Consider the following 25,934-nt stretch of genomic DNA (forward strand, 5'->3'; position numbering starts at 1 on the left):
GTACCTTATACTGTTTTTATCCATTAGTACCTTATACTTTTTAACCCTCCACACATTAACTGTAAAACTCTCAGAAACACCATAGCAACTGTTCACAATGATAGAGGGCAAGGTATAATTTACATAGAGAGTAACATTGATGTTCATAGCTAGGAAGTCAATGTAATTTTATTTTTCGCCTGATCTGTTTGCTCTTTTCAGCCTTTAGCTTTGAAGGACACACGACCCTTGTCAATCAAAGTGAATTAGAAAAAAGATGAGAAAATAACAAATGTTTTAAAGTCTTTTGCATAACAGGTATAGATATAAAAAAGTTTCTTCAAATAGTTTCCTAGGTGTCACTCAGAAGCAGTCTTGCTGTCTGTCTGTAACATAATGTGCTGGCATCCTTCAAATAAAATTATAGAGAAATTTAAAATATATATTATACATTTGCAGTTATTTGAAATCATTCAATAGTTTGTAGCATGTTAATGGAGTGAAATAGAGATAAAAGGCAGTCCACATTCATATTTTCAAGATAAATTTACTCAGAAGTTGGTTGAAATCCTTGCTCACGTTCTAAGTATAGCCATTGTGATAAGACCTGAAAGGAAAAAAACAGGAGAACAGTTAAAGACATGCATTGTACTGCATTTTCCATTCAATAAGCAATTGTTCAGACCTCAATGAATAAATAAAATATAACACACAGGCAGACACTCTACCAACACCTCAAAGTCAATTTGAATTTAGTTGATATTATACAGGAAAAAATCCAATTAACATCAATGGGCACTCACTGAATAGATTTTAATTAAATCACTAATGTCTGGCCATAGTTCATCTCACCATCACACATACCTCCTACTTTATCCATCACATCAGCTATAATAATAGCAGACATGCCATTTTAAAGTGTTAGTAAAGCCAGCAAGCTTTGTCCACAGACGCTTCAAGAGCCTATTTGTATTAGGGCCCTAGGGCCACAGAGATAGAAGCAGTGTTCCTGCTTTTCTTTAGTGATTCTGCATACAAGACCATAAACATTTAATAATATGAGAATGTGTTTATGGGCTGGTGTTGTAGCTCAGTGGTAGAGCACTTGCCTGGCATATGTGAGGCACTGGGTTTGATTCTCAGCACCACATATAAATAAATAAATAAAGGCCTATCAACAACTGAAAAAAAAACATTAAAAAAAAGAAAAGAATGTGCTCAGTCCTAAATGAATGGTGAGGAGAGTGAGTGATAAAAAGTACAGGGCTGGGGGTGTACCTCAGTGGTCGAGCACTTGCCTAACGTGTGTAGGGCCCTGGGTTTCATCCCCAGGGAAACACATGTATACACATGCGCACGCGCACACATACACACACACACACACACACACACACACACACACACACGAGAAAGGAGGATGATCATGTAAGGCTGAGGCAGTCAACATAGTTGTCCCCAAAGATTGTCCCCTTAAAAGATGATAGAAAAGATACAGAACAATGGGATAGGCAGGCATTCCAGGTGAGGGCACGGCATGAGCAAGGGCCTGGGAGGACCAGGACTTTAGATGAACTTTTCCAGAGTCAATAAATAATCCAACAGGCTTTACTCAAGGATTTATATAGGGAAGAAATTAAGACAAGATTGGTTCAAGGAACTCTCAGATTGTGGAAAGGCTTTTTTTTTGTTTGTTTTGGTTTTGGTACTGGGCATTGAACCCAGGGGTGCTTAACCATTGAGTCATATCACCAGCCCTTTTTGTATTTTATTTAGAGACAAGGTCTCACTAGGTTACTGAGGCCGGCTTTGAACTCACGATCCTCTTGCTTCAACCTCCCAAGCCTCTGGGATTACAGTCATGTGCCACTAAGCACAGCTGATTGTGGAGAGTCTTAAGCACTAAACTATGGAGTTTTACTTCATCCAGTGGACTATGGTAAACTGCTGAGTTTTTGAGTAGGGAATGGTTATGAAACCAAAACAGAATGGAAATCAACCTGACATCAATGTGATGGATGGTTTCAGGGGGCAAGAGAATAAGGGGAAGGATGAGTGAGAAAGAACACAGACAGAAGGTGGGGAGACAATTTAGAAATTTTAAAAAAGAGCACAGTAGGGAATACTGAAAGAATAATGGAAAGAGTTGAAGTGAGAGGAGAATATGAAGAAAGAGTCATTCATCACCACAGTCACGATGCTCGACACATGGAAGGCACTGAATAAATGTTTGCTCAACTGAAATAATTAATTATAGGATTTGAAGCCAGAATGACTGGAAGAATGAACTGGAAATCAGGGAACTGGTTTAAATAGAAAGGTTCACAATATTAAGCAAGGTTGCACTGTTCATCCTTATCACAGTGTGCACCTTGTCTAAGTGTTTCTCCAGGAGCAGTTCCTGCAAGTAGAAAGACTGTATTATGAAATATATGCATTGTATACATACATTATAGCACCAGAAGTCAGAAAAAGGAAAATAATGGAGTAAATAGAGTTTTAGGCACTAGATAAATAAGTCAAAGAGAACTAAATGCGAGCCAAAAGTTAAATCTCCAAGTGCACCCGACCTCAACATGCCTTTGAACAATCCTTTACTGTTTTTCAAAAAAGGAAATCAACCCACTACCCCCCAACATAAAATCCTACACATATGTCCCCAATGCATCTTTAAAACCCTTACCTAAGATATAAGCAGCCACTAATTTTTGATTCACACTTAAGTGGAGGTAGAGAGGCACCAGCGATTCCACATCCCCCAGCGTGGGCAGCATCAGGGCTGCAATGCACACCACTCCCAGGAAGACAGTTAGTAAACTAGGTCCTGAGGAGACAGTTCTGTTTTCTGTAAAAAGACAAAAATCCCTGAGCTTGCTTCTAAACCCAAGCAAACTGAAGACAAAAGTTTCCTTGCAAATAATGGTCACCAGATGGGTGTGGTGGTGCATGCCTGTAATCCCAGTGACTCAGGAAGCTGAGGCAGGAGGATCGCAAGTTTGAGGTCCAACTTAGTGAGACCTGTCTCAAAATAAAAAAAATAAAAGGGCTGGGGAATGTGGCTCAGTGGTTGAGTACCCCTAGGTTCAATCCCCAATACCAAAACAAAAAATACTGGCCAGCACACACTAGGATTCTCTTTTGGCTATCTTCTCTGACTCCTTCCCCCATCATTCCCATTCCATGGGGACCTATGTGTTACACTTATCTGGAAGTCTATAAAGCATAACTGCTCTGAGTCATTACAGGATGGTATGCTGAAATGGCATTATGAGATACTAAGTTCCTACTGAAAAAAGTGGTCACCAACTTGCCCCACCCTGATATTCCACCCTAGTAAGTAGAAAGTATTCAAGCATGTAACATCAATGCATGTACATTTATAAATTGTATGCACAATTTCTATACTAGTATGCTTAATATAAAACATACTAATGGAATTACCATAGAATGTGCTAAAAACAAACTGATGTTCAATATTTTCTTCCTGTACTCCAATGGATTGTTTTATGTTTACAATTTCTGACTTAATGATGGCTTCACTTTAAGATGGTGTGAATGCATTATGAATTAAGTAGAAACTACACTTTGAAATTTGCTCTTTTGCTAGTTATATGAGGCATGGCACTCTCATGATACAGGGCAGCAGGAGTGGGCCACAGCTGACGTCAGCCATACAATCATCAGAGGAAGCAACTGATACACCACAGTGGACTATATGGCTAAAATATGAGGTCCAGGGGTAACCAATGCAATTCTGGCTGATATGTTCAACTTACAGTGGGTTCATTGGGACATAATGCCATCATAAGTTAAGGAACATCTGTCCTCTATGTAAGGCTATTACAGTAAAGCTGCACTATCTTATGGCAATATCTTAGGGAGGTGTCCAGACAGATTTGATCCCGATAACTACAGCATGCTGCTACCATAGTAAAAAATGTTAAGGTATCAAAAAAAAAAAAAAAGCACTACTTGAATGTTATAAAGTTGCTCATAAAAATTCTTGCTCCTTACCCTACCTCACTCATAATAAAGAAGAAAACTATAGAAACAATATCTGGCAAATTTATGCTAAGTGAAATAAGGCAGTTACCAACAAATTCTGCGTGACTCCACTTATATGAGCCATCTAAAATAGTCAAACTCATAGAACTGGAGAGTATAATGGTGGCTTCTAGGGTCTGGGGGAGGAGGATAAAAATTGCTAATCAATAGGTGTAATTCTCAATTATGCAAGATCTATTATTAGAGATCTATTCTGCAACCAGGTCCCTATAGTTAATCAGGTTCCTATATACTGTAATATACACTTAAAAATTAACTAAGAGGCCAGGTGTGGTGGTGCACACCTGTAATACCAGTGGCTCTGGAGACAAAGGTAGAAGGATCTCGAATTCAAAATCAGCCTCAGCAACATAATGAAGCCCTAAGCAACTCAGCGAGATCCTGTCTCTAAATAAAATATAAAAGGATGGGGATGTGGCTCAGTGGTTAATCACCACTGGGTTCAATCCCTGCTACTAAATAATAATAATAATTTGTTTTCAAAGATTTGTTATCAAGCCTGCTATTCTACAGCTCTAGCTACATATGTACAATATACATAACCTTATTTTTAGGAAACCCAACAACAGCATTTTCTGTTATGTGGCTTTCTCACTAATCTTCCTTTCATTAAAAATAGCCAACAGCAATACGATCTTGGTGTTTTATTAATGAAATAACACTGTTCATTCTATTATTAAATGAAGCTTTTCTAAATTATTAATACCTCAGCTGTTGAAAAGTCTAATTGAACCTCACCAAAGCCAGATAGGTAAAAAACAAATTGAAATTTCATAATTATTGCTTGGGATGCAACAATAGTATAAATATCTTTAAAAACCCATCTCATTTTAGTTAATAAATCAAATAACTTGGCATTTATATTTGTTGCAAAGATAAATTTTCAAGGAAAGTATTTATGATTTATAACTACACCACATACTACAAACCTACAATAAAAATAATTTCAAAGAATTTAGTATTTAGAGAAATGCCAAAAACAAAATGAAAATAGCCTTTTTCCTGATATTACATGATTATAAAAAAATGTACAAAGATATAGAAAACAGGGCTGGGGGTGTAACTCAGTGTCAGAATGCTTGCTTTGTATATATGAGGCCCTGAGCTCAACCCCCAGCACCACAAAAACAAGATATAGAAAACAAAGTTTCCTCCACAATCCCATCCTCCTACAGATAGGTTAATGCTATTAACAGCTTGGTTTATATCCTCTCAGATTTCATAAATGACTACATAAACATGTAAAATAATTCTTTATATAAATGAGGTCATATTATATGTACTGTTACGTAACTGTTTTTCACCCTTCACTAAGAAATACATTTGAAGCCTTTTCTGTGTCAATATATAAACATTGTGTACAAACAGAGAATTGAAATGTTCTCCATTTGTGTATGATGAATTGAAACACATTCTGTTGTCATGTACAACTAAGTAGAACAAATTGAAAAAAATTTAAAAAAAAATATATATATATATATAAACATTTATCATTCTATCAGATCCTTGTAAATACCTGCCTAACACCCTGTCTTATGAACACTCTTAATTTAATCATTTCCCAAATTTGATGGACTTTCAGGTCATTTTCAATTTTGCATTATTATAAACAATAATAAAGAGCATCATTTTCTTTAGCCAGAGGGCAAAGACTGAAACATAGCCAAGACACAGCAGTTCATTAGTAAGGTAATTAAGATTCAGCTATATTTTTTGTCTTTTTAATAACCTGGGCTCTAGCATTTTATGAAAGTATACTTTGTGGGTTTCTCTTCATTTAACAGTTAAATTTCTGTTAAATGAAAAAACTCACAAAATATAAAATTGTATTTATACACATTGGAATGGTCTGGAAAGTAACATGGAACAGTTACATAAGGAGATTTCTTAAGTATGTGATATTAAAGGTGTTTTTTTTTCTTTTGAATTTCTTACTGCTATGTCTTTTATACAATAAACCTGAGAAAAAATTTCTCATTTTACCAACTTTCTATACATTTTAAAATCCAAATTTTTCATGATATAGCCTTCAACTATTTTTTAGCAATGAGTCTCATGATACTTGCATTTCCAATGCTTCTGATATGCTTCTTGTTGAAACGTTTTCAAAGCTAACAACTTGAAAAAATAATGACCTTTTAAAACTTCCCAGAAAAAAATCCTACAGAAAATAATCAACTTATTTTTAATATTTTGAATACAACCAGAGATATGAAAAATTGTGCTCTATATGTATAATATGAATTGTAATGCATTCCATTGTCATATATAAAAAATTTTTTAGATTTTTTTTAGTTGTAGATGGACACAATAGATTTTATTTATTTATTTTTTATTGGTGCTGAGGATTGAACCCAGTGCCTCACACATGCTAGGCAAGTGCTCTACCACTGAGCCACAACCCCAGCCCCTCAACTTATTTTGAAATTTTAGTGCAGAGAGACGTAAATGAAAAAAACAGGGAATTTACATACTAGAAAACAGACCTAAATTATTATTAATTTAATAGGAGAAATTTTAAAATATCACTTTGTCATCCTAGACACAGTCAGTCATCATTATACTTAAAAGAAAAAAAAACTACACAATTTTTTTCTGGATGATTAGCTATAGTGGGTTAACTACTCATCAATGGAGCATGTTGGACAGGATTTTGAGTGGACCGTTTGTTCAGCCCTTTCACACATTTACTGTGAAACTACTCTGGGCCAGGCTCTGTGCTAGTACTGAGGACATAGTGGTGAACAAGACAAAGTGCCTGCTTCCTATGAGCTTCCTGACATGAATGGCTGAGAGATTTTTTTCCTCTCCAAAACAGAAACCACTGCATGTTAGGACAATGTCACCTATCTTCATTCATCTACCTACTCCAATTTTAGAATTAGAAGAATTCTCTCATATACTTTAGATATCAAAGTTCATTATAAAAGTAAAAGAAGAATAAAACAATACTTACTATAATTTTTTAGGTTGTTAGGATGCTTTCCAAGAAATTAAAAATAAAACAATAAAGTTCTCCTTATATGTACATGTACATAAACTGTTAAATCTTAACCGTTGCTGGTTGTGGTGGCGCATGCCTGTAATCTCAGTGGCTTGGGAGGCTGAGACAGGAGGATCGTGAGTTCAAAGCCAGCCTCAGCAAAAAGCGAGACTCTAAGCAACTGAGTAAGACCCTGTCTCTAAATAAAATACAAAAAAGGGCTGGGGATGTTGCTCAGTGGTCAAGTGACCCTGAGTTCAATCCCCAGTACCCTAAAAACAAACACAAAAAAAAACTTAACCTTTATTACTCTTGGCTTTAAACCAGTCTGTTACATACAAAATGATCACCAATGACCCCTTTAATGGATGAATTTAATGTCAAAAAACTCCCAAAATGCTTATTCAATGACCTTTCTTGTTTCAGAGGAGGCATTCTGAAGGCAGAGCCTTACATTTCATAAGTCAACCTCACAGTATTGATCTATCATTGTTATATTTGACAAAGGTTCTCTCTCAGAGGTTGTTTCTTAGAAAGATGAAAAGATGGTGCTGTCAATTAACAATATTTTCTGAGAAGAAAACAATCTACTAACTAGTCTGCAGTCCTGTTATCATCAGGAAATCTGAGCTCTCTGTGCACGGACTGAGAAGACACTTGGCAACAGTACACCAAAAAGGCACTTCTCCCTATCTTACTGAAATAAACATTCAAAGATGAACAAACTGATATGGATCTAGGAATTAATGTAATGACAAGTAGATTTTTAAAAATCCCTCAAATACAATATGTCACAATCTGAAGGACAGCTGCTATCACATTTGTATATCACTACAGCAAAAAGTTTCCATGTTTTTCAGTGGAAAATTTTATTTCCCTCCTCTCATAATTGGTGTGGGGGGGAGATAATGAGAAGTTGGGAGGGAGGGGGAATGACGTCCAAAGAGTTGAATGTGAGCATAGTGTCAATGTTGAAAGAATATATCATAACACTTCTGAATATCTAAGCTGGGAGGAAATGAGGAATGGAGAGGGATTCAATTAATAGCCCACAGGGGATATTATAATCTACTTAGTTTAATTAACTTCAACTTTAATGAGATTTTTTTTCAAAATAATATGAACAGTGCACTAAGCTTGGCCTGTTGCCAAACACAATCTCTCTCCTCCTTCAAACTAATTAAATGAGAAAGGATATAGGAAAGTCATAGAAACAAAAGTATATAATTGCCAAATTATACTAGCATACAGGATGATGCTTACAGCATCCAATTACAGTCTCATGTATATATACATATATATATAATCTCCAATATATAGACAATCTCCAGTATATAAAAATATGCATATATGTTTATATTTACATTTTTTGAAGGCTACAGTAACATTTGCCCTCTCTTTACAGGCTGGTCTACTTAGGGCTATTCTTTCCTCTGAAAATCCAGCTCTGGGTCTCTTGCTGTATTTCAGGTACCCGATTCTCTAGGTTCAGTTTTGAAGTAGTTGACTAGATTTAAAGTGGCAGATTACCTTTCTAATAATCATTCTTAGCCCCCTGATTATTTTAAAGTTAGAAATGTGTAACACACAATATTACCTGGTTGAAACGATTGTTCAAAAAATAAACTTTCAGTTAAATGTTCCTTTATTCTTTTTTCCTCTTCTTCCTTTTGTTGTTCTTTTGCAGATGGGAGAAGAGTAGCAACTACCTCTTTCCTTCCTAAAGCCTTCCTCTGGCTTTGCTCAGAAACTTGGAGACGGAATTTATCTATTACACCATAGTGACAGGATCGAACATCTCTATGACGAATCACACTGAAAGCAACAAAAAATAAAAAGCTACTGTTTAGGTTTCTTGGGGCCTGTCAAACAGAATGCAGCAAGAGATTTCAATGCAGTAAAACAATAGTGACTATAACCAAATACTTTAAAAAATAGAAATTTACTAATGATCCTAAAAAAATCATAGTACAATCCCAAAAGAAATGGATAATTGAAATATTTGATGAAAGCACATACTTGAAAACATTGACAAAAACCTTAAGTAAAAGAATGATAGGTAAAGCAATGACATTTTTTTTCTGGCCATCCATATAAAGCAATATTGCCTAATTAGGAATATATGAAACAGTTTCTCCCCCACAAACATTATCATAAATTTCTCTTGCCATTTATCTTTTTTTTTTTTTTTTTGGTACCAGGAATTGAAGCCAGGGGCACTTAATCACTGAGCCACATCCCCAGCCCTTTTTAAATATTTTATTTAGAGACAGGGTCCGACTGAGTTGATGAGGGCCTCACTGAGTTGCTTAGTGCCTTGTTTTTGCTGAAGGTGGCTTTGAACTTGTGATCCTCCTGCCTCAGCCCCCCAAGCCACTGGAATTACAGGCATGCACACTACCACACCTGGCTCATTTATCTATTATTCAACTAACAAAACTCACCCAAGACTTAAAAATTGATTTACATACACACAGGTAAAAATAAGCAACCGAATAAGTAATTAATCCACTATGACCAGTGCACCAGAAGTCTAATAATAGATCTCCGTATTTTTCTAAAAGGAAAGTGTATAAAGCATTGTAATTTTTATGAGATTTTGCAATTCCATTTTTCAGATATACTTCCTTCTTCCTAGGGAATGCAAAACAATTAGGTCAAGGGTAACAAAATTGATTAGACTACAAATTTCTATGGCATAACCCTTGCCTATTATAGGCTGAATAAAAATTGAAAGAAATGTACAGCTGGGCACAGTGGTGCACTCCTGTAATCCCAGTGACTCATGAGTATGTAGCAGGAGGATGGCAAGTTCAAGGCCAGCCAAGGCAACTTAGCAAACCCGTTTTCTGTCTCAAAATAAAAATTTTTTAAAGGGGGCTGGGAATATAGTTCATTGGTAGCTCATTGGCCCTTCTGGGTTCAATTCCCAATACTGCAAAAAAAAAAAAAAAAGTGGGGGGGAAGAAACACATTCTCAAAGATACATCATCTTACAGCTTTGAGATGAAGAAAATATATTGAAGAGGAAAGGCTTCTGCTTTTTATTCTCAAAGAAGATTTAAACAAATAAAGTTGATGTGGCAACGTAAATTAAGGGCTGGTCAATGGATCCATCTGGTCACCACTAGGTCTAAAGTGAAAATTAAACATGAACAGCTTGAACAAACAATCATTTATCTGACACTCAAAGATGCAATTATCTGGAAGCACTCAGATAACCTTTTACAGATGAGAAGTTACATGCTTTGCTTCCTGTTTATATAGATTAACTTCCAGGCTTATTAGCTGAATCATTTCAGATGAACTCACATTACCATTGTTCTTACATCATAGCATTACTAGTTTCTCAAATGTCATTGTAATAGGAGGATGTTCCAAAGAAAGCTAAATTTCCTATTACAGCGGGAAAAATTAAAAAGGAATAACTCAGAACTTTAACTTAATAAATATCTCTGCCTTTACTAAAACTACAAGGAAGAAACAATTGAGAAAATACTGACATGGACATCAGTGCCAACATAATGAAATATTATTGTTTGGTTGACTTGTTTGGAATCTCTTAGAAACTTCTTAAGTTTTGATAGACAAATGTCATCACAAATTCAAGAGATTATCAATGCCTATGTGGGAATAACTTCAAGATCCCTTTCCAGTTAAAAACATAAATATTAATGCACTGAAAACGTGTTACCAGGAAGTGATTTTGACTTACATATCCACACAACACTGAGGCTTTACTGCACCTGCAGCATCAACGACAACATACTTATTTGGAGTAGTACACAAAACTGAAAGAAAAAGTCACAATGGCCATTAGTGTTTTTAAAACAATTAGTTTCTATAAGTAAAAACTTAGTAGGGACTAGTTAAAAATTCATGACGAAAGACCTAAGAGACTCACCTTTGAACTTCAAGGCGAACTCATAGGGATTGTACAGCGTCAACACTTGTTTATGTGTTGACTGATCATCTGCATAAAATATTAGCTCTGTGGGAAACACAAAAACAGGAAGATTTCCTTCCACTAGCTCTGGTTGTCTTTTTTGTTGATGCATTGGCACTGAATCCTCTTGCTGCAGCTTCTGTTTTTACAGACTCGGATCTATTTTGGATTTTTCTTAGTTTCAGTTAAAAGCTCCAAAGCATTTTGGCAATCTAGAAATAGAAGGAGAAAGGGAGAAGGAAAACCAAATGATACTGATTTTCATTAGTCTACAGTCTCTTCACAAAAAGTAGGTTTAGTGTGAATGAAAGTAGGCCCTGAATCATGGAAATGTGCCTCTTGACCTTTCCTCTTGGCTTGCTGACAGAGCTTTGACCAGATCATGCAAAGAAATTTAGACATGTTCCTTTCACATTCAGAATTTCAACCTATGATAGATGACACAAATACTTGAATAAAAAGAATAAAGAAGTCTTTCTCAAAGTAATCATCTCCTTTCAAAGAGGTGAGATCAAAGGAACATCACTGTATAAACTTCATATGTTTTTTTTAAAGGAAAATAAACTAAGTATTGTCACAACTGATTTTGTGAGCCAAATCAACTCTTAAAGATTTTTTTAAAACAATAAAAAAAGACTAAAAAATAATAAATAAAACAAAGGAAGCTTCCAAGATTTATAGGAGAAAAACACAAGAATCACTTTTACACTCCTGTCAACAATGCTTTATTTAGTGCCTTGGCAGCAAGGGTAGGAGAGTTCTTTTAATCTGTTTTCTACTGAAACTCAAGACAAGCTAAGCAGGCCTTGGAATTTTCACTGAAAATTCAGTCACTAAGTGGGCTTTGGCATGCATGGTACCATTCCTCCCCTCCTATGTCAAGTACACAGGCTTTGTAAGAGCTATTTTCTTCCAACTTCAGAGGCCTTTTTGGATTCCTTCTGGACTTGAATGTGGTTCAGGTGGTTGTGGCTGGCAGAAGTCTCACTGTCAAGTGTAATAGTTCTGTATTTATTTCCTAATCTAATTTTAATCAATATTCTTATTCAGCAAGTCCCTCCCAAAGTGTGGCTTTTAAAAATAAAATGCAGGATTTGATCCAGCATACTCAAAAAAAGCAAAAGTTAAAACATAAAATCACAGAAATAATTTTCACTCTGTAGCTCACACCTTTAAAATAAGCTATAAAACATTTAATACTTTGAGGTCAGGTTCTCATACAGTCAGAGGGAAATATAACCAATGAATAAATTACTTGCTTTTATCAGATAGCAGGGCTCAAATGCTCTTCTGAATGAGGCCTTTTCAACTTTTATCAAGTATGAAACTGTAAAATTATATGTGCAAATTTTTATTATTTTCTTTCATCTGGACAGCTATTATGCCAGGAACTACATCAGGAGACCAGCAGAGATATAAAGATAAAATAATGTTTAGGCCCTGCCCTCAAGAAGTTCAAGTTTCGCTGGGTGCAGTGGCACACTCCTGTAATCCTATCTGCTTGGGAGGCTGAGGCAGGAGAATCATGAGTTCAAAGCCAACCTCTGCAAAAATGAACCACTAAGCAACTTGGTAAGACCCTGTCTCTAAATAAAATACAAAACAAGGCTAGAGATGTGGCTTAGTGGCAGAGTGCCCCTGAGTTCAATCTCCCACAAAAAAAAAAAAAAAAAAAATTCAAGTTTAATTGGTGAGACAAAAATAATAACACTGCCTCTGTTATAATGCATACTGTTGTATAAAAAGTACTAGGGAATCAGAAGACTACAGGAATAAGTCTGCCTGGAAGTGAGACCGGGAGATGGCATGTGAGGTGGGTTTTAAAGAAAATATGGGTACTAGGGAATGAAATTGACCAAATTATGTTCTGTGGATGAATGCATATGCAACAATGAATCCCATTAATATGTAGGATTAATGCACCAATTAAAAAAAATTTTAAAAGACAGCCCCCCAAAGAAAAGATAGGTACAATTTAAGTGTTGGGAGGAAGGTATTCAGACCCAGGGGACCACAAATAAAAAGGCACTGAATTCATGGACTGTCTCAGGTAATCAGTCTACTTTATATCCATATACTTTATAACATATATACAGTTCATAACAGTGTTGAATTTGTTTCTGGGTTTTGTTTTGATGAGCTAATAGGGTCTACTGAAATTTTTGTTATTAATAACATTTAACAGGGGCTGGGATTGTGGTTCAGTGATAGAGTACTTGCCTAGCATGCAAGAGGCACTGGGTTTGATCCCCAGCACCACATAAAAATAAACAAATAAAATAAAGGTATTGTGTCCATCTACAACTAAAAAAATCATTTAAAAAATAACATTTAGCATTTGAATAATTCATAACATTACAAACTTTTTATTAATTATATAGACTGGATGATGGATAACCTCTTAGATAGCACTTATTATAGGCCAGGCAGTATTCTAAGTGTTTGTTTTTGTTGTTGAATTGTGAAGAGACCAGGGTGGTGGTAATGAAGGTCAGCAGGTCCCCTAGTCTAGAATTACTTTCCATTATACTAAACTGCATCCATGTCCATAAAATAAAACAAATTATTCTTGAAAACATCTGATTAAATAATTGTAATTCTGCATTTTTTATTTGCCCTGAATTTCTTTCTTTTAATCAAAGCCATACACATTTCTACTTGGATAATGGGCTCTCAGAAGTATGGCATATTATTTTTTTCAATAGAAAATATTAGGCTCTATAATTATTTTCATAGGAAGCTTGGCTAGTAGGAAGAAAAGATCCAAATTTGATGTCACTAAATAATATGCACTGTCTCATTGTAAAACTCTGTTGAGATGAGAATTTAGTTTATGATAAAAGGTAGCATCTCTGATTAGTGGGAGACAGATTTATTAGTGAGAATTGGTTAAACTGAGTAGCTGTCTAGACAAAAATAAAGTTGAATTTATCTTTCACTCCTTATTTCAGGGAAAATTCCAAACGGATCAAAACTTTAAATATAAACAAACAAACAAAAAAGCTATAAAAACACTAGAAGAAACCATGGGAAAATTTTTTTTTGTAATCTCAGACTAACAATGACATAAAACCAGACACCAAAAATATTGAAGAATTTAACTATATAACTTTTAAAATTCTGCATAACAAAAAAAATTTTTTTTTAAAGGGAGAGAGAATTTTAATATTTACTTTTTAGTTTTCAGCAGACACAACATCTTTGTTTGTATGTGGTGCTGAGGATCGAACCCGGGCCGCACGCATGCCAGGCGAGCTCGCTACCACTTGAGCCACATCCCCAGCCCACAAAAAATCTTTATTATTATTTTTGACCAAGGATTGAACCCAGGGCGTTTAACCACTGAGTCACATCCCTAGTTCTTTTAATTTTTTTAAAAATTTTGAGATGGGGCCTTGCTAAGTTGCTGAGGTTGGCTTTGAACTCATGATTCTCCTCCTTCAGCCTCCTGAGTATTGGGATTACAGGCATGCACCACCACCCCCAGCAGCAAAAAAAAAAAAAAAAAAAAAAAAAAAAAACAAAAAACTATATTCAAAACCAAGAAAAAATTTGCAATTCACATCATAGGCAATGGCTAATTTCCTTAGTAGAGGGCCTACCAATTTTTGAGAAAGCCAATTCAATATAAAAATCAGCAAACTCTATTTTGAGATAGGGAAATAAAATTATTCTTGGCTAACAAAAGGATTTTTAACTTCACAAGAGAAATGCAAATTAAAACCATATTGTGATGTGATGTGTGTGTGTGTGTGTGTGTGTGACCTGTCAGATTAGTAAAAATTTTTTTTAAAAACTTGATAGCACATGGTGGGAAGCCACCAGGCACATTCTTACAGTTGCTGGTGGGCATGTAAATTGACATAACCTGTCAAAATTAAATGCCCATACTCCTGAATCCACAGTTTACTTGTAAGAATTTATTTGTTATCTTTCTATGAAGTTATGTATATGGAATGTTTGCTTTGAAGTACTGAGGATTAAATAAAATTATTTATGTGAAGAATAGAGAACAGAGCTTGGCATTCAATACAAGCTAATTGTTCAAAGAAAAGACTGGATACAGCCCAAGTGTCCATTAATAAGGGATTCATTTAAGTATGGTGTATCCATTCATTGGGATACCAGATATCTGTCAAAAAGAAATAAGAAGCTCTTTGTGTAGCTTTTCATGGACTGATCTTCAAGATGTAGGGTTAAGTGGGGGCTGATGCTGTAGCTCAGTGGTAGGCCACGGATTCCATCCCCAGCAACTCCCCACCCCCCCAAAACGATGTAGGGTTAAATGAGAAAAGCAAGAAGTGTTGTAGGAAGCACATACTACCATTTGTATGGAAAAGGGAAAAAAAGAATATGTAAGTGGGCACTATGGTGCATGTCTATAATCCCAGGGGCTGGGGAAGCTGAGACAGGAGGATCATGAGTTCAAAGCCAGCCTCAGCAAATTGGTGAGGTCCTGAGCAACTCAGTGATACCCTGTCTCTAAAATGAAATACAAAAAAGGGCTGGGGATGTGGTTCAGTGGTTGAGTGCCCCTGAGTTCAATCCCTAGTATTCCCCCCCAAAAAAGTTTTTTTTTTCTTGGATATAAGTAGAAATATTTGGAAGGATACCCACATCGTCCATGAAGAGAAAAAATAAAACAAAACTGAGTGGCTGAGTACAGGAAAAGGAGGGAAATTATCTCTGGATATCCTTTTGTATTTTAATTTTGAACCATATGAATAGTTACTTTAAAAAAACAAAAGACTAAAAAGAAAAAAAAGACTGAATTAAACAAAAAAAATAACAACTTTACTAGGGCATAATGGGGAAAAGGTGATAATTTTAAAACAGGAGAAATAATTTAGAAACAATGTTAAAAACTCTGCTAACTGCATTTTCTAATTTCTGATCCTCAAATAACTTACTGGAAACCTTACACTATGTATTAAGTAAGATTTCAATTATTTAAAACTTTTCATGCAACAAAAACTCATTACAATGAGGAAAAAAACTAAAGATTTGTTTGAAACTTAGGGATATGTATAACTCTAATGCCACCTTTTGTTATAAAAGAGTATGAGATGGTTCACGAATCTGATTGGGAAGTCAAAAATAACCACATAGACGAGCATGGAATTCTTGGTTGAAAGAGTAAGGAGAAGTCAGTTGGCACAGGTCAGAGTAGAATTTTTACTAGCTTTGCATAAGGGCTTAAAAGTGATTCTTTTCATTTTGAAGCTTTCTGTTTGCTGGTTGAATATGTACACATTTCCCCATGGATCATAAATAGACCATCTCCTTGTCACCATTAAAGAAAAGTTGAATCATTTTTGAGCAGTTTATTATTTCTTTTCATATTCCTCTTTCCACTTATCACTTATCTTAGCTCTGATATAAATTTGCCTCCTAAACTCCAACCAGTAGAAATTAGGGAAGAATTAGCACCAGGTCACCAGAGTAGTATTAGCAACTTTGCCAACAAACATAATGAAACATAACACCTGCTTTTAATTGATAGTTTTCTGGGAGACTGACACTTTCTCTTTGCTCCAGTCCATATTACAAAATGATACAGTGTAAAAATCCTAGGGAGAGATTATATACTAAGCCAGTAAGATCTCACTGCAGATCGGTTTTTGAAGTTGCTTTCCAAGTGCACATCAAGTCAAAGAATGTTAACTCCCAATCTTTCTCACTTGACAGATGAGGAAAACAGGACCAGGATGGCTAAGATAGTTACCCAGCACTGTACAGGGAAGGGGACACACAACTCTGATCTCCAAACTTAACTTCCTTCTATGGTCCTTATCTCCTCAAGTTTCAATTCAAAAGTCCTGCCTCCCTGTTGTGGACTGCCACACATACACTGTCTCTCGAAAAATGCCTGGCTTTTCAAGATCAGAATTCTCAAAGAATGATCCAAAATTCAAGTCATGACCAAGACTGCATTGTCTTGATTCATTTTTCCTTTTCAGTTTTAAAAGGAAAAAAAGAGATAATTTCACTTGCTGGGTTACATATACTCTCTTTTCCTGATTGTGAAATGTAACTGTGGCTGTAACTATTCACTACGACATTAATAACCAAGGTTTGCCCCATTCTTCCTCCCTGGATGACAAAATTTTATGTATTCTTCAAAGCCTAATTCTAATTCCCCCTCCTTGCAACACTCCTTTAAATATTCTGCTCTCCATGGATATCACCAATGTTGTATTTTTAATATACTTATTGTATGGATTCAATATATTGACATTTATTCTATATGGATTAATTTTGAGTCTTCAATCAGATTTCCTGCATATACCATATTGTTTTTTGTTTGTTTTTGCATCTCTCATTAGAACCCAAGCTCATTGCTGGCCTTAGCAGATACTGAGATTATCAGCTGCCCTACTGGTGTCTACTAATAACTGTCTCCTCCATCAAGGAATGTGACTCCCCAACCCATAGCTGAATATACTTTGTCCACAAAACAGGCAAAAAATCCTAATTAGATGCACAATAAATCATAGGTGGCTGCTGGCTCTGGGTTGGGGCAAGAGGAGAGCACAGAGAATCAGCACCCCCAGCTGCCTCTCTTCTCCCCTCCCTTCCATTTCTCTTCCTTGGCTTCTCAGAGTCAAACTGGGCCAGCAGTGCTTAGAAATCCATGGCTCTGATATGCCCCTGACCTTCTAGGCAGACAGTGCAGCTGGGAGATGGTGATACAGGAGACTGCCTTGGCCTTGTCCCTGCACTAACAGCACAGAAAAAGCAATCCTGAATGAAACTCCAAGGAAAACCTTATGTGTGCACACCACCTTGTGACAAGTTTGCAAACTACTCTCTCACAAGAAGCAACACAAACACTGAAATCTTCACACATGCTTTCCACCATCAGCCCAGAGACCAGTGCTCCAAATTGTGATTCTTTTCCATTGCACTGAGCAGAGGAAGGAAAGGATAATTCTCAGATGAACAGGGATGTTTCAGTATGTTTTACCACCATAGATTCAAAACTTAAGACTGTTAAAGAACACAGAAATCCCGTTAAGAGCATATTCTCACCTACCCTCTCTCTCCAAAAACAGCCCCCATTTTTTCCCCTTGGAAAGAAGAGGCTTTAAGAGCTGGGGGCAGTGGCTCACAACTGTAACCCCAGCGGCTCAGGAGGCTTAGGCAGGAGGATCACAATTTCAAAGCCAGCCTCAGCAACTTAGCAAGACCCAATCTCTAAATAAAATATTTTTTAAAAAGGGCTGGGATGTGGTTCAGTGGTTAAGTGCCCCTGAACCACTTTGTCCATAAGACAGGCAAAGAAGGCAAAGAATCCTAATTATATGCAAGTAAATCTTAGATAGCTGGTACCCCAATAAAAAGAAAAAATAAAAGGAGGCTGCATGAAAAAATTAAATCAAAACAAATAAGTGTTCCTACAGGGATTCTTGTACCAATGTGGTTTCAAGACGTTAAAAAAAAAAAAAAAAAACAGTTAAGGGTGGTTCAAAGTATACTCTTCCCCAGAAATGAGTGACCCATCTGCTTGGACACAGTATATATTGGCTGCTTAACCACCTCACCTTGGCTTTTTTTTTCTTCCTGGAGCAGAGGCCCAAACTCAGGGCCTTGCACATGTAAGCTACTGAACTAAATCCCTGAGCCCTTTCTCCCTGGCTCATGTGGTTTACTCTGTTCAGAGCCCCAGGCTCTCTGCCTTCAGGCCAGCCCCTTTTATCTGGGCACAGGGGCTATCTCTGTCCTCCATACTGGGTGGAGTCCTTGCCAAAGCTGAGTAAATGCTAAATAGCAAAGAGCAATACTTTTTGTGGCTTTAGTCTCACAAGTATTAAAACCTTTTCCCTCCCACTTAAAAAACAGCTCCCTTCCTCATTGAATTCCCACTATTAGGACTTTTGATGGCTATATTCTTAAAGTCAACTCTTTTACAATGTCATAATGTTCCTTTTATATGTTAATGTTCATTGCTCAATAGTAGGCAATGTTTTTTTAAAAGGGTTTTTTTTTTTAAAGAGAGAGAGAGAGAGAGAGAGAGAATTTTTTAATATTTATTTTTTAGTTTTCAGCGGACACAACATCTTTGTTTGTATGTGATGCTGAGGATCGAACCCAGGCTGCATGCATGACAGGCGCAGGCTGCATGCATGACAGGCTAGCGCGCTACCGCTTAAGCCACATCCCCAGCCCCGGAAACGTTGTTTATATATTTTTCTATGTTTTTGGTATTATTTGATATTTTACTAATGGTATTGACTGCTACCAATGATATGTAGTGGCAGGCTATTCCATATGCAAGATATCAAAGTTGCATAGTGTATGTTTTAAGACTAATAAAGAATACCCCTACAGTAATATCTTTTTTTTTTCTTTTCTTTTTTTTTTTTTTTTGTGGTGCTGGGGATTGAACTCAGGGCCTTCTGCATATGAGGCAAGCACTCTACCAACTGAGCTATAGTCCCAGCCCAGTAATGTCTTTAAAAAAATTCTTAAAAGAAAAAGCATGATCCTATTGCAATAAACATGCTACTCCCATGTTTTACAATATCTCAATGTCTTTGGTTATTTCAAGATGTATAAACAATTCTCAAAGCATCATCTATATTAATTCGTTATGTGAAACATGTGTTGCTATAAGATACCACTTTCAGAAGTTTTAGAATCTCAAATTTATTCAACAAACATTTCCTCAGCACTTATTACTCAGCACCAGGCACTATGCTAGGGAGAAAAGAGGAAATACATTGTCTTAGCCCTCTAAAATCTACCTCAATCTAGCAGAAAAAAAACCAGATATACAGCAGTCATTAGGATATGGATATGCCAGTAAATAAAAAAGTCCTGTGGAAGCATAAAGTGACAGTCTGTCTCCACCAAATAGGAGTCTGCAATAGGAGTATGGGGCGGGGTGAATTCCAGGAATATGTGTAGAGACATAAAAGGGACACAATGAGCTTTGGCACTGCGGTATGGTTAAAAATAGTAGGTCTGGGGGGAGTGGCAAGAGATAAGCTGGAAAGGTAAACTGGAGGTAGACTGTGGAAAACAAAAATCTAAGTGAAGAATCTGGTTTAGGATTCCCTATGCAGGTGGTTTTCAAAAGTGCAGTAACAACTGCTTCACCTGGGAGCTTGGTAAAAATGGAAATTCCTGGTTCCCACCTTAGACCTACTGAATCTGAAATTCTGGGAGTGAGGCCCAGGTATATGTGGTTTTTAATTATTATTTTTAAATTATTTTACTTAGTTGTACACAACAGCAGAATGCAATTCAATTCATCGTACACAAATGGAGCCCAGCATTTCAATTCTCTGGTTATATATGATGTAGAGACACATCATTCATGCAATCATGTATATACCTAGGGTTATGATGTCCATCTCATCCCACCATCTTTCCTACCCTCATAACCCCCTGTCCATCCTCCCCTTCACCCAATCCAAAGTTCCTCCATTCTTGACATCTGTGTTTTTAGAGTCATCTAGTTGATTTTGATGCATACCAAACTTTGACAAACCACTGCTGTAGGCAATGAGGAAATATGAAGGACTTTTCTTTCTTTTTCTTTTTTTTTTTTAAACAGGTCTTGCCAGTTGCTGAGGCTAGCTTTGAACTTATGATCCTCCTGCCTCAGCCTCCCAAATTGCTGTACACATGAACCACCACATCCTTTAGGGAGGTAACTGACCTGATAAGATCTGAAGTAGGATAGTGGTAGCTATTGACCAATCAAGCACAACACGTGACTCCAGAGTAGTTACAATAAAAAATAAACAACTGTTGAATGAATGTGGCATGAAGAGATGATGAGGACCTAGACTAAGAGAGTAGGAATGGAAAGGAAAAGACTTGAGAGATGCTTTAGAGCTCAGCCAAGTTTAATCAGGTGACTAGGACATATCAAATACAAAGGTGTCACTGAAATGGTTTTACATATAAAGCAGTAATCTTGTCAAATCTATCAACTGCCAGTTTGAAAATAGTGTTTTTTTCCACGTAGCCTCTAAACAGAGGAGGTCATGAGCAATTTCAATGTGTTTCCACATAGTCTAGAACAAAGGTTGCTGTTTACTTGTACATGGGCCTTCTAGTTTGCTTAGTAGTTCTACTTCTCACTGTAAGTCAGTAACCTGGCATCCATGTTATCAGAAATCTTTTGTGAGTTTGGTTGATGTGAGTCAATCCCTGAGACTGATAGATAATTTCAGAACGTGATGACAAAATTAAATTTCAAACCTAGAAAAGCTAAAAAACACACACTGGCTCTGGTGATCTAACTACCAAAGTAGTATCAAGGTGAGACCCTTTAAGCCTTTCTCCTTTAATTCAGAAAGAAGCTGAATTAAAGAGTGAAAGAATCAGACTTTGTAGTACATCCTGAAGGTCAAGAAAGTGAAGTGTTGCTGTTATTTGTAATTTGGGAGGCATGATTTAGCGGAAGCCATCTTCAATTTCCTGATGAAAATCAAGAGAGGTACAGGTCAACCTATATGGCTAATTTACCTAATGAGAATTCTGCAGGGTACAATTTCTATTACCATTCTGAATACTTCCTGTTACTGGATGTTATTTAATTAATATTACTATCCTGGCTTATTAGACCAACTTATTTTGTCTAAAAGTAGTTCCCAATCTGAAACTGTACTCTTTTAGGGAATTTGAAAGTTATAGGGGACCTTAAAGATTAAAACAAACATTTATCACCAAAGATGAAGAAATTGAGGGCCTCAAAGAAGAAATCATTTACTATATTTATTGTAGGAAAAGATTCTCCAGAATACTACAAGGTGGCAAAACAAGATTCAAACCAACACTGGTAATTTGCTCCTTTGCGAACCTTTAGGAAAGAGTTAAAAGTCTCTTTCACTCAGCAGCTTGGGAGGCTGAGACAGGACCATAAATTCAAAGCCAGCCTCAGAAACTTAGCAAGGCTATAAGCAACTCAGTGAGACCTTGTCTCTCTCTCTCTTTTTTTAATATTTATTTTTTAGTTGCAGGTGGACACACAATATCTTTATTTCTTTTTTATGTGATGTCAAGGATCGAACCCAGTGCCTCACACATGCTAAGCAAGCCCTCTACCACTGAGCCACAACCCCAGCCCTGAGACCCTGTCTCTTAATAAAATACAAAAAAAGGGCTGGGATGTGGCTCAATGGTCCAGTGCCCCTGAGTTCAATCCCCAGTACCAAAAAAAGGAAAAAAGTCTGGGGCTGGGGTTGTGGCTCAGAAGTAAAGCGCTTGCCTAGCATGCGTGAGGCACTGGGTTTGAGCCTCAGCACCACATAAAAATAAACAAATAAAGATATTGTGTCCACCTATAACTAAAAAGTAAATTTAAAAACAGTCTATCTTCCATCTTATATAAAAAAAAAAACAGAAAAATGGTAGCAAATTACTTCTTCTATTGGGCTAGTAAGGAATGGTGTAGCTTTTCTTTTTCTTTCTTTCTTTTTTTTTTGGTTTCTTAATTGTTTTTCTTTTAGGAAATGAAGTTAGATGTAAAATTACTCTGAAAAAAATTTAATATAAAACATTGGGAAAGAACCATTTTAAAATTATAGCCCCGTATGGTAGCACACGCCTGTAATCCCAGCTCCTTGGGAGGCTGAGACAGGAGGACTGTGAGTTCAAAACTAACCACAGCAAAAATTGAGGAGCTGGGGCTGGGGTTGTGGCTCAGTGGTAGCGCACTCATCTAGCATGTGGGAGGCCCTGTGTTTGATCCTCAGCACCACATAAAAATAAATAAATAAAATAAAGTTATTGTGTCCAACTACAACTAAAAGGTAAACATTAAAACCAAAAAATCTGAGGAGGTAAGCAACTCAGTAAGACCCTGTCTCTAAAAAAAGTACAAAAAATGGCTGGGGATGTGGCTTAGTGGTCGACTGCCCCTGAGTTAAATCCCCGGTACAAAAAAAAAAAAAAAATTATATACCTATATTTTTTGTGTTTTTTGTTTGTTTTTTGCGGTGCTGGGGATTGAACCTGGGGCCTTGCACATGCTAAGCAAATGCTCTACCACTGAGCCACATCCCCTGCATAAACCATTTAAGGAAGAAATATGCATTCCTTCATATACTATTTGTTCTACTTTCTTTCTTTGCCTATGCAGAGGTAACTTTTTACTGAATACATCCCATTAAATTAATTATATATTACATGTAAAGCAAATCTACTCACAACTACCCCTTATAGATTTCAAAAATTCCCCAATTTAAAATATCCATTGTTGGGGGGCTGGGGATGTGGCTCAAGCGGTAGCGCGCTCGCCTGGCATGCGTGCGGCCCCGGTTCCATCCTCAGCACCACATACAAACAAAGATGTTGTGTCCGCTGAAAACTAAAAAATAAATATTAAAAATTCTCTCTCTCCCTCCCTCTCTCACTCTCTCTTTAAAAAAAATATCCATTGTTGTTTTGAGAGTTCTAGAAATGCTTCAGTAACTAGTTCCATGTCTCATCCTGTCAGGGTATGTAGATGTCAGTAACTTGTGGGATACATTTGGCCCTGTTTCCTGTTTTCCAAAATTTCCCACACTTTATAGCAAATATATGTGCAATCTAAAAGTTGGTGTCCACCCCTCAGTCAATTTCCTGAATGTGATATTTTATAGGCAGAGATTTCCCAGAACTTAGAGGAAGCGAGGACAAGATTTTCATCAAGAATGCATTAAATCCCATGTGTGCCTTGCCCGAAAAAGTCTCCTTTTGTCTGGAATTTACATTTGAGAATGCATGCATGCTGAAAGAACAGGACTGCTTTCTAGGCAAAACCCAAAGAACCCGTTTTCACTTCATATTTGCCCCCTCGCTCCCAGCCATGAGATTCCTTGGATTGTACTGAGACAGAAATGCCACTTTGATCTGGAGAGGGCAGATGTCAGTTACTTTCCCCAAAGGAGAAATGCGAGAGCATTGATTAAGGGGCTGGAGGGTTGGGAGGGGAGTAGTCCGTCCTCAGACTTCAGCTCCACCTGATTGGGCCCAGCCTCTCCAGCCCTCGTCCCCACACCGGCCCGCTCCATGTGAAACCAGTCATGTGAGCCTGTTTACAGCCGAGCAGCTGGTGCAACCATCAGGATCCGTGCGAAGGTCCAGGGAGGGGTAAAGGATACAGGCCACGTACCCCTGTCTCCCCCCACCCCATAATTCCAAGAAAGCATTAGCTCTCCTCCCCTGACTCTCCATCCCACTTCCATCTGCCTTCAGGCAAACAGAGCAGAGCTGAAGCCATCCCGGGACGCCTCGCTCCAGCTCACCCCCCGCCCATTTCCTTCCAGTAGCTCGCTGGGGGTACTGGTAGGCTGGAGGAAGGGCGAGGACAGTGTCACCCCGGACAGGGAGCCAACCTCCCTCCCCCAGCCCTCCTCGCAACGTCCGCCGAAGAGTTGTCCCTGGAGCCGCATCCCCGGGGCAACCGAACTCCACCGGGCAGGCACCCGGAGGCTCCAGAGACTGCCTTCGCCCGGGCAAGGGAGAGCCACATACCAGCTGACCGGATCCTGCAACGAGGAGCCGCGAGCAGCGAAGACACTGACACTCAGAGACCGGACAGTAAGGAGCCCCTCTGCCTCCTGCCCACCGCCCACACGCATCCCGGCACCGCTGAGCCCCGGTGTCAGTCACCGCGCCAAGCCCAGGCTTTGGGTACGGGTTGTTCTTTTGGCGGGGGCTCTCGGCCACGTAACTTCCATGTTTTCCTGAAGTCGGAGGAAGTGGGTGACGGGACGGTGGGGGACTCTCACCTCGGCAACACCGGCTCCTCGGAAAGCAGCTGCGACTGCTCCTTCACTCCTTTGTCAGCGTCTCCAGACTGCACTGCCTGCTGGGATACCGGAGGACTCAAATGCCACCTCTCCCCGCCCTCGATGATGAGTCGTGGCTGGGGGGGTGGGTGGGAAGAGGGAGAGGAGGTGGAGTCGGGGGCGGGGCTTCCGTGTCGCCACCTGGTCTCTTGGGTTTCTTTCTTCAGTTTAAGACAAACTTCTTCTTTCTCCGTCCTCTAAGCTGCCTCTCCCTCCCGATCCCCTTGAGGCGACTAGAGACTCAGAAGGCCACCTCTCTTTGCACTAACTCCTGACCAGTCTCACTCCCCTCCTCCATCCCACACACACCCAGTGAATACTTAAGCTAGTTGATTCTACCTCTGAGGCATGTCTTATTGACAGTTCCTCTTTCTCAACTCCATGGCAGAGTCCAGCACACAGACGGTGTTTAGACTTTTGCTTGGACTCTTTTGACTTTCTGCTTGGACTGCTGCAGTAATCTCCTGTTTGGACTCTTCCACTCTTCCCTCTGTCTAACCCATCTCCCAAACAGCAGCAAGAGGGATCTAAGATAGATACAAAGATAGATGATAGATAGATAGATAAATATCCCTGTCATTCTGTTTAACCCCTTTCAGTCTCAGCTGAACCTACAACCCTTTAGCATGGTACATAAGGCCTTTGGCAATCCTCTTCGGATGCACCCAATACTCCCATCAAATAAACTGGCCATCCATAAAATACAGTGGAACCTAGGACAACTCACCACTATTGGTTGCCCCAAATACTCCTTGAAAAGAGGCTACATTGTCACCAACTCCCATAGGCCTCTTGGGGTATTATTAAAGATAAAATTTTCAAAATTTAACTTTAATTTTATTCAGAAATGAAGAGTAAGGTGCAATGGCCATGATCCCAGTCCACAACTATAAAGCCCAAAGAATTCTCTCTAGTTGTCCCAACCAAGCTATGACATGCCAGTAGATATCCCTTAGGCTCAGGCCTCTGATATCTTTGCTCAAAGATTTCCCTTAGTCTATAATTGTCTTTATCTCTCTTTGGAATATGTACCCATCTTTCAAGTCCCCATGGAAATGCCATTTTTCTCCATAAACCTTCCAGAATTTTCAATGAGAATTATTAATTCCTGCTCTATCACCATAGAATATAGTTTATTCTGCTTTGCAATTCTTCCTAAGGTAATCACTAGTCA

At 37.9% G+C, this 25,934-nt stretch overlaps 1 protein-coding gene across 3 annotated transcripts; it reads right to left on the reverse strand.

Annotated features, from left to right (window-relative positions):
* Positions 1-150: 150 nt before the first annotated feature.
* On the reverse strand, positions 151-24,808 carry Mospd1 (motile sperm domain containing 1). 3 transcript variants are annotated; one of them, XM_077106671.1, is made up of 6 exons: positions 24,701-24,808; positions 10,929-11,182; positions 10,740-10,815; positions 8,622-8,839; positions 2,660-2,821; positions 151-586 (listed from the first exon to the last, which is right to left on the reverse strand). In XM_077106671.1, exons 2-6 carry the CDS (start codon positions 11,080-11,082, stop codon positions 555-557), a joined length of 642 nt encoding a protein of 213 aa, XP_076962786.1. In that variant the 5' UTR covers positions 11,083-11,182; positions 24,701-24,808; the 3' UTR covers positions 151-554. The 3 variants fall into 3 exon arrangements, with proteins under 3 accessions (XP_076962786.1, XP_076962785.1, XP_076962787.1); XM_077106670.1 differs by lacking the exon at positions 24,701-24,808 and adding an exon at positions 24,444-24,675; XM_077106672.1 differs by lacking the exons at positions 2,660-2,821; positions 24,701-24,808 and adding an exon at positions 24,444-24,676.
* Between the last annotated feature and the right edge of the window lie 1,126 nt (positions 24,809-25,934).

This window comes from Callospermophilus lateralis, chromosome X, assembly GCF_048772815.1.
Source record: "Callospermophilus lateralis isolate mCalLat2 chromosome X, mCalLat2.hap1, whole genome shotgun sequence".
Classification (NCBI taxonomy): Eukaryota; Metazoa; Chordata; class Mammalia; order Rodentia; family Sciuridae; genus Callospermophilus; species Callospermophilus lateralis.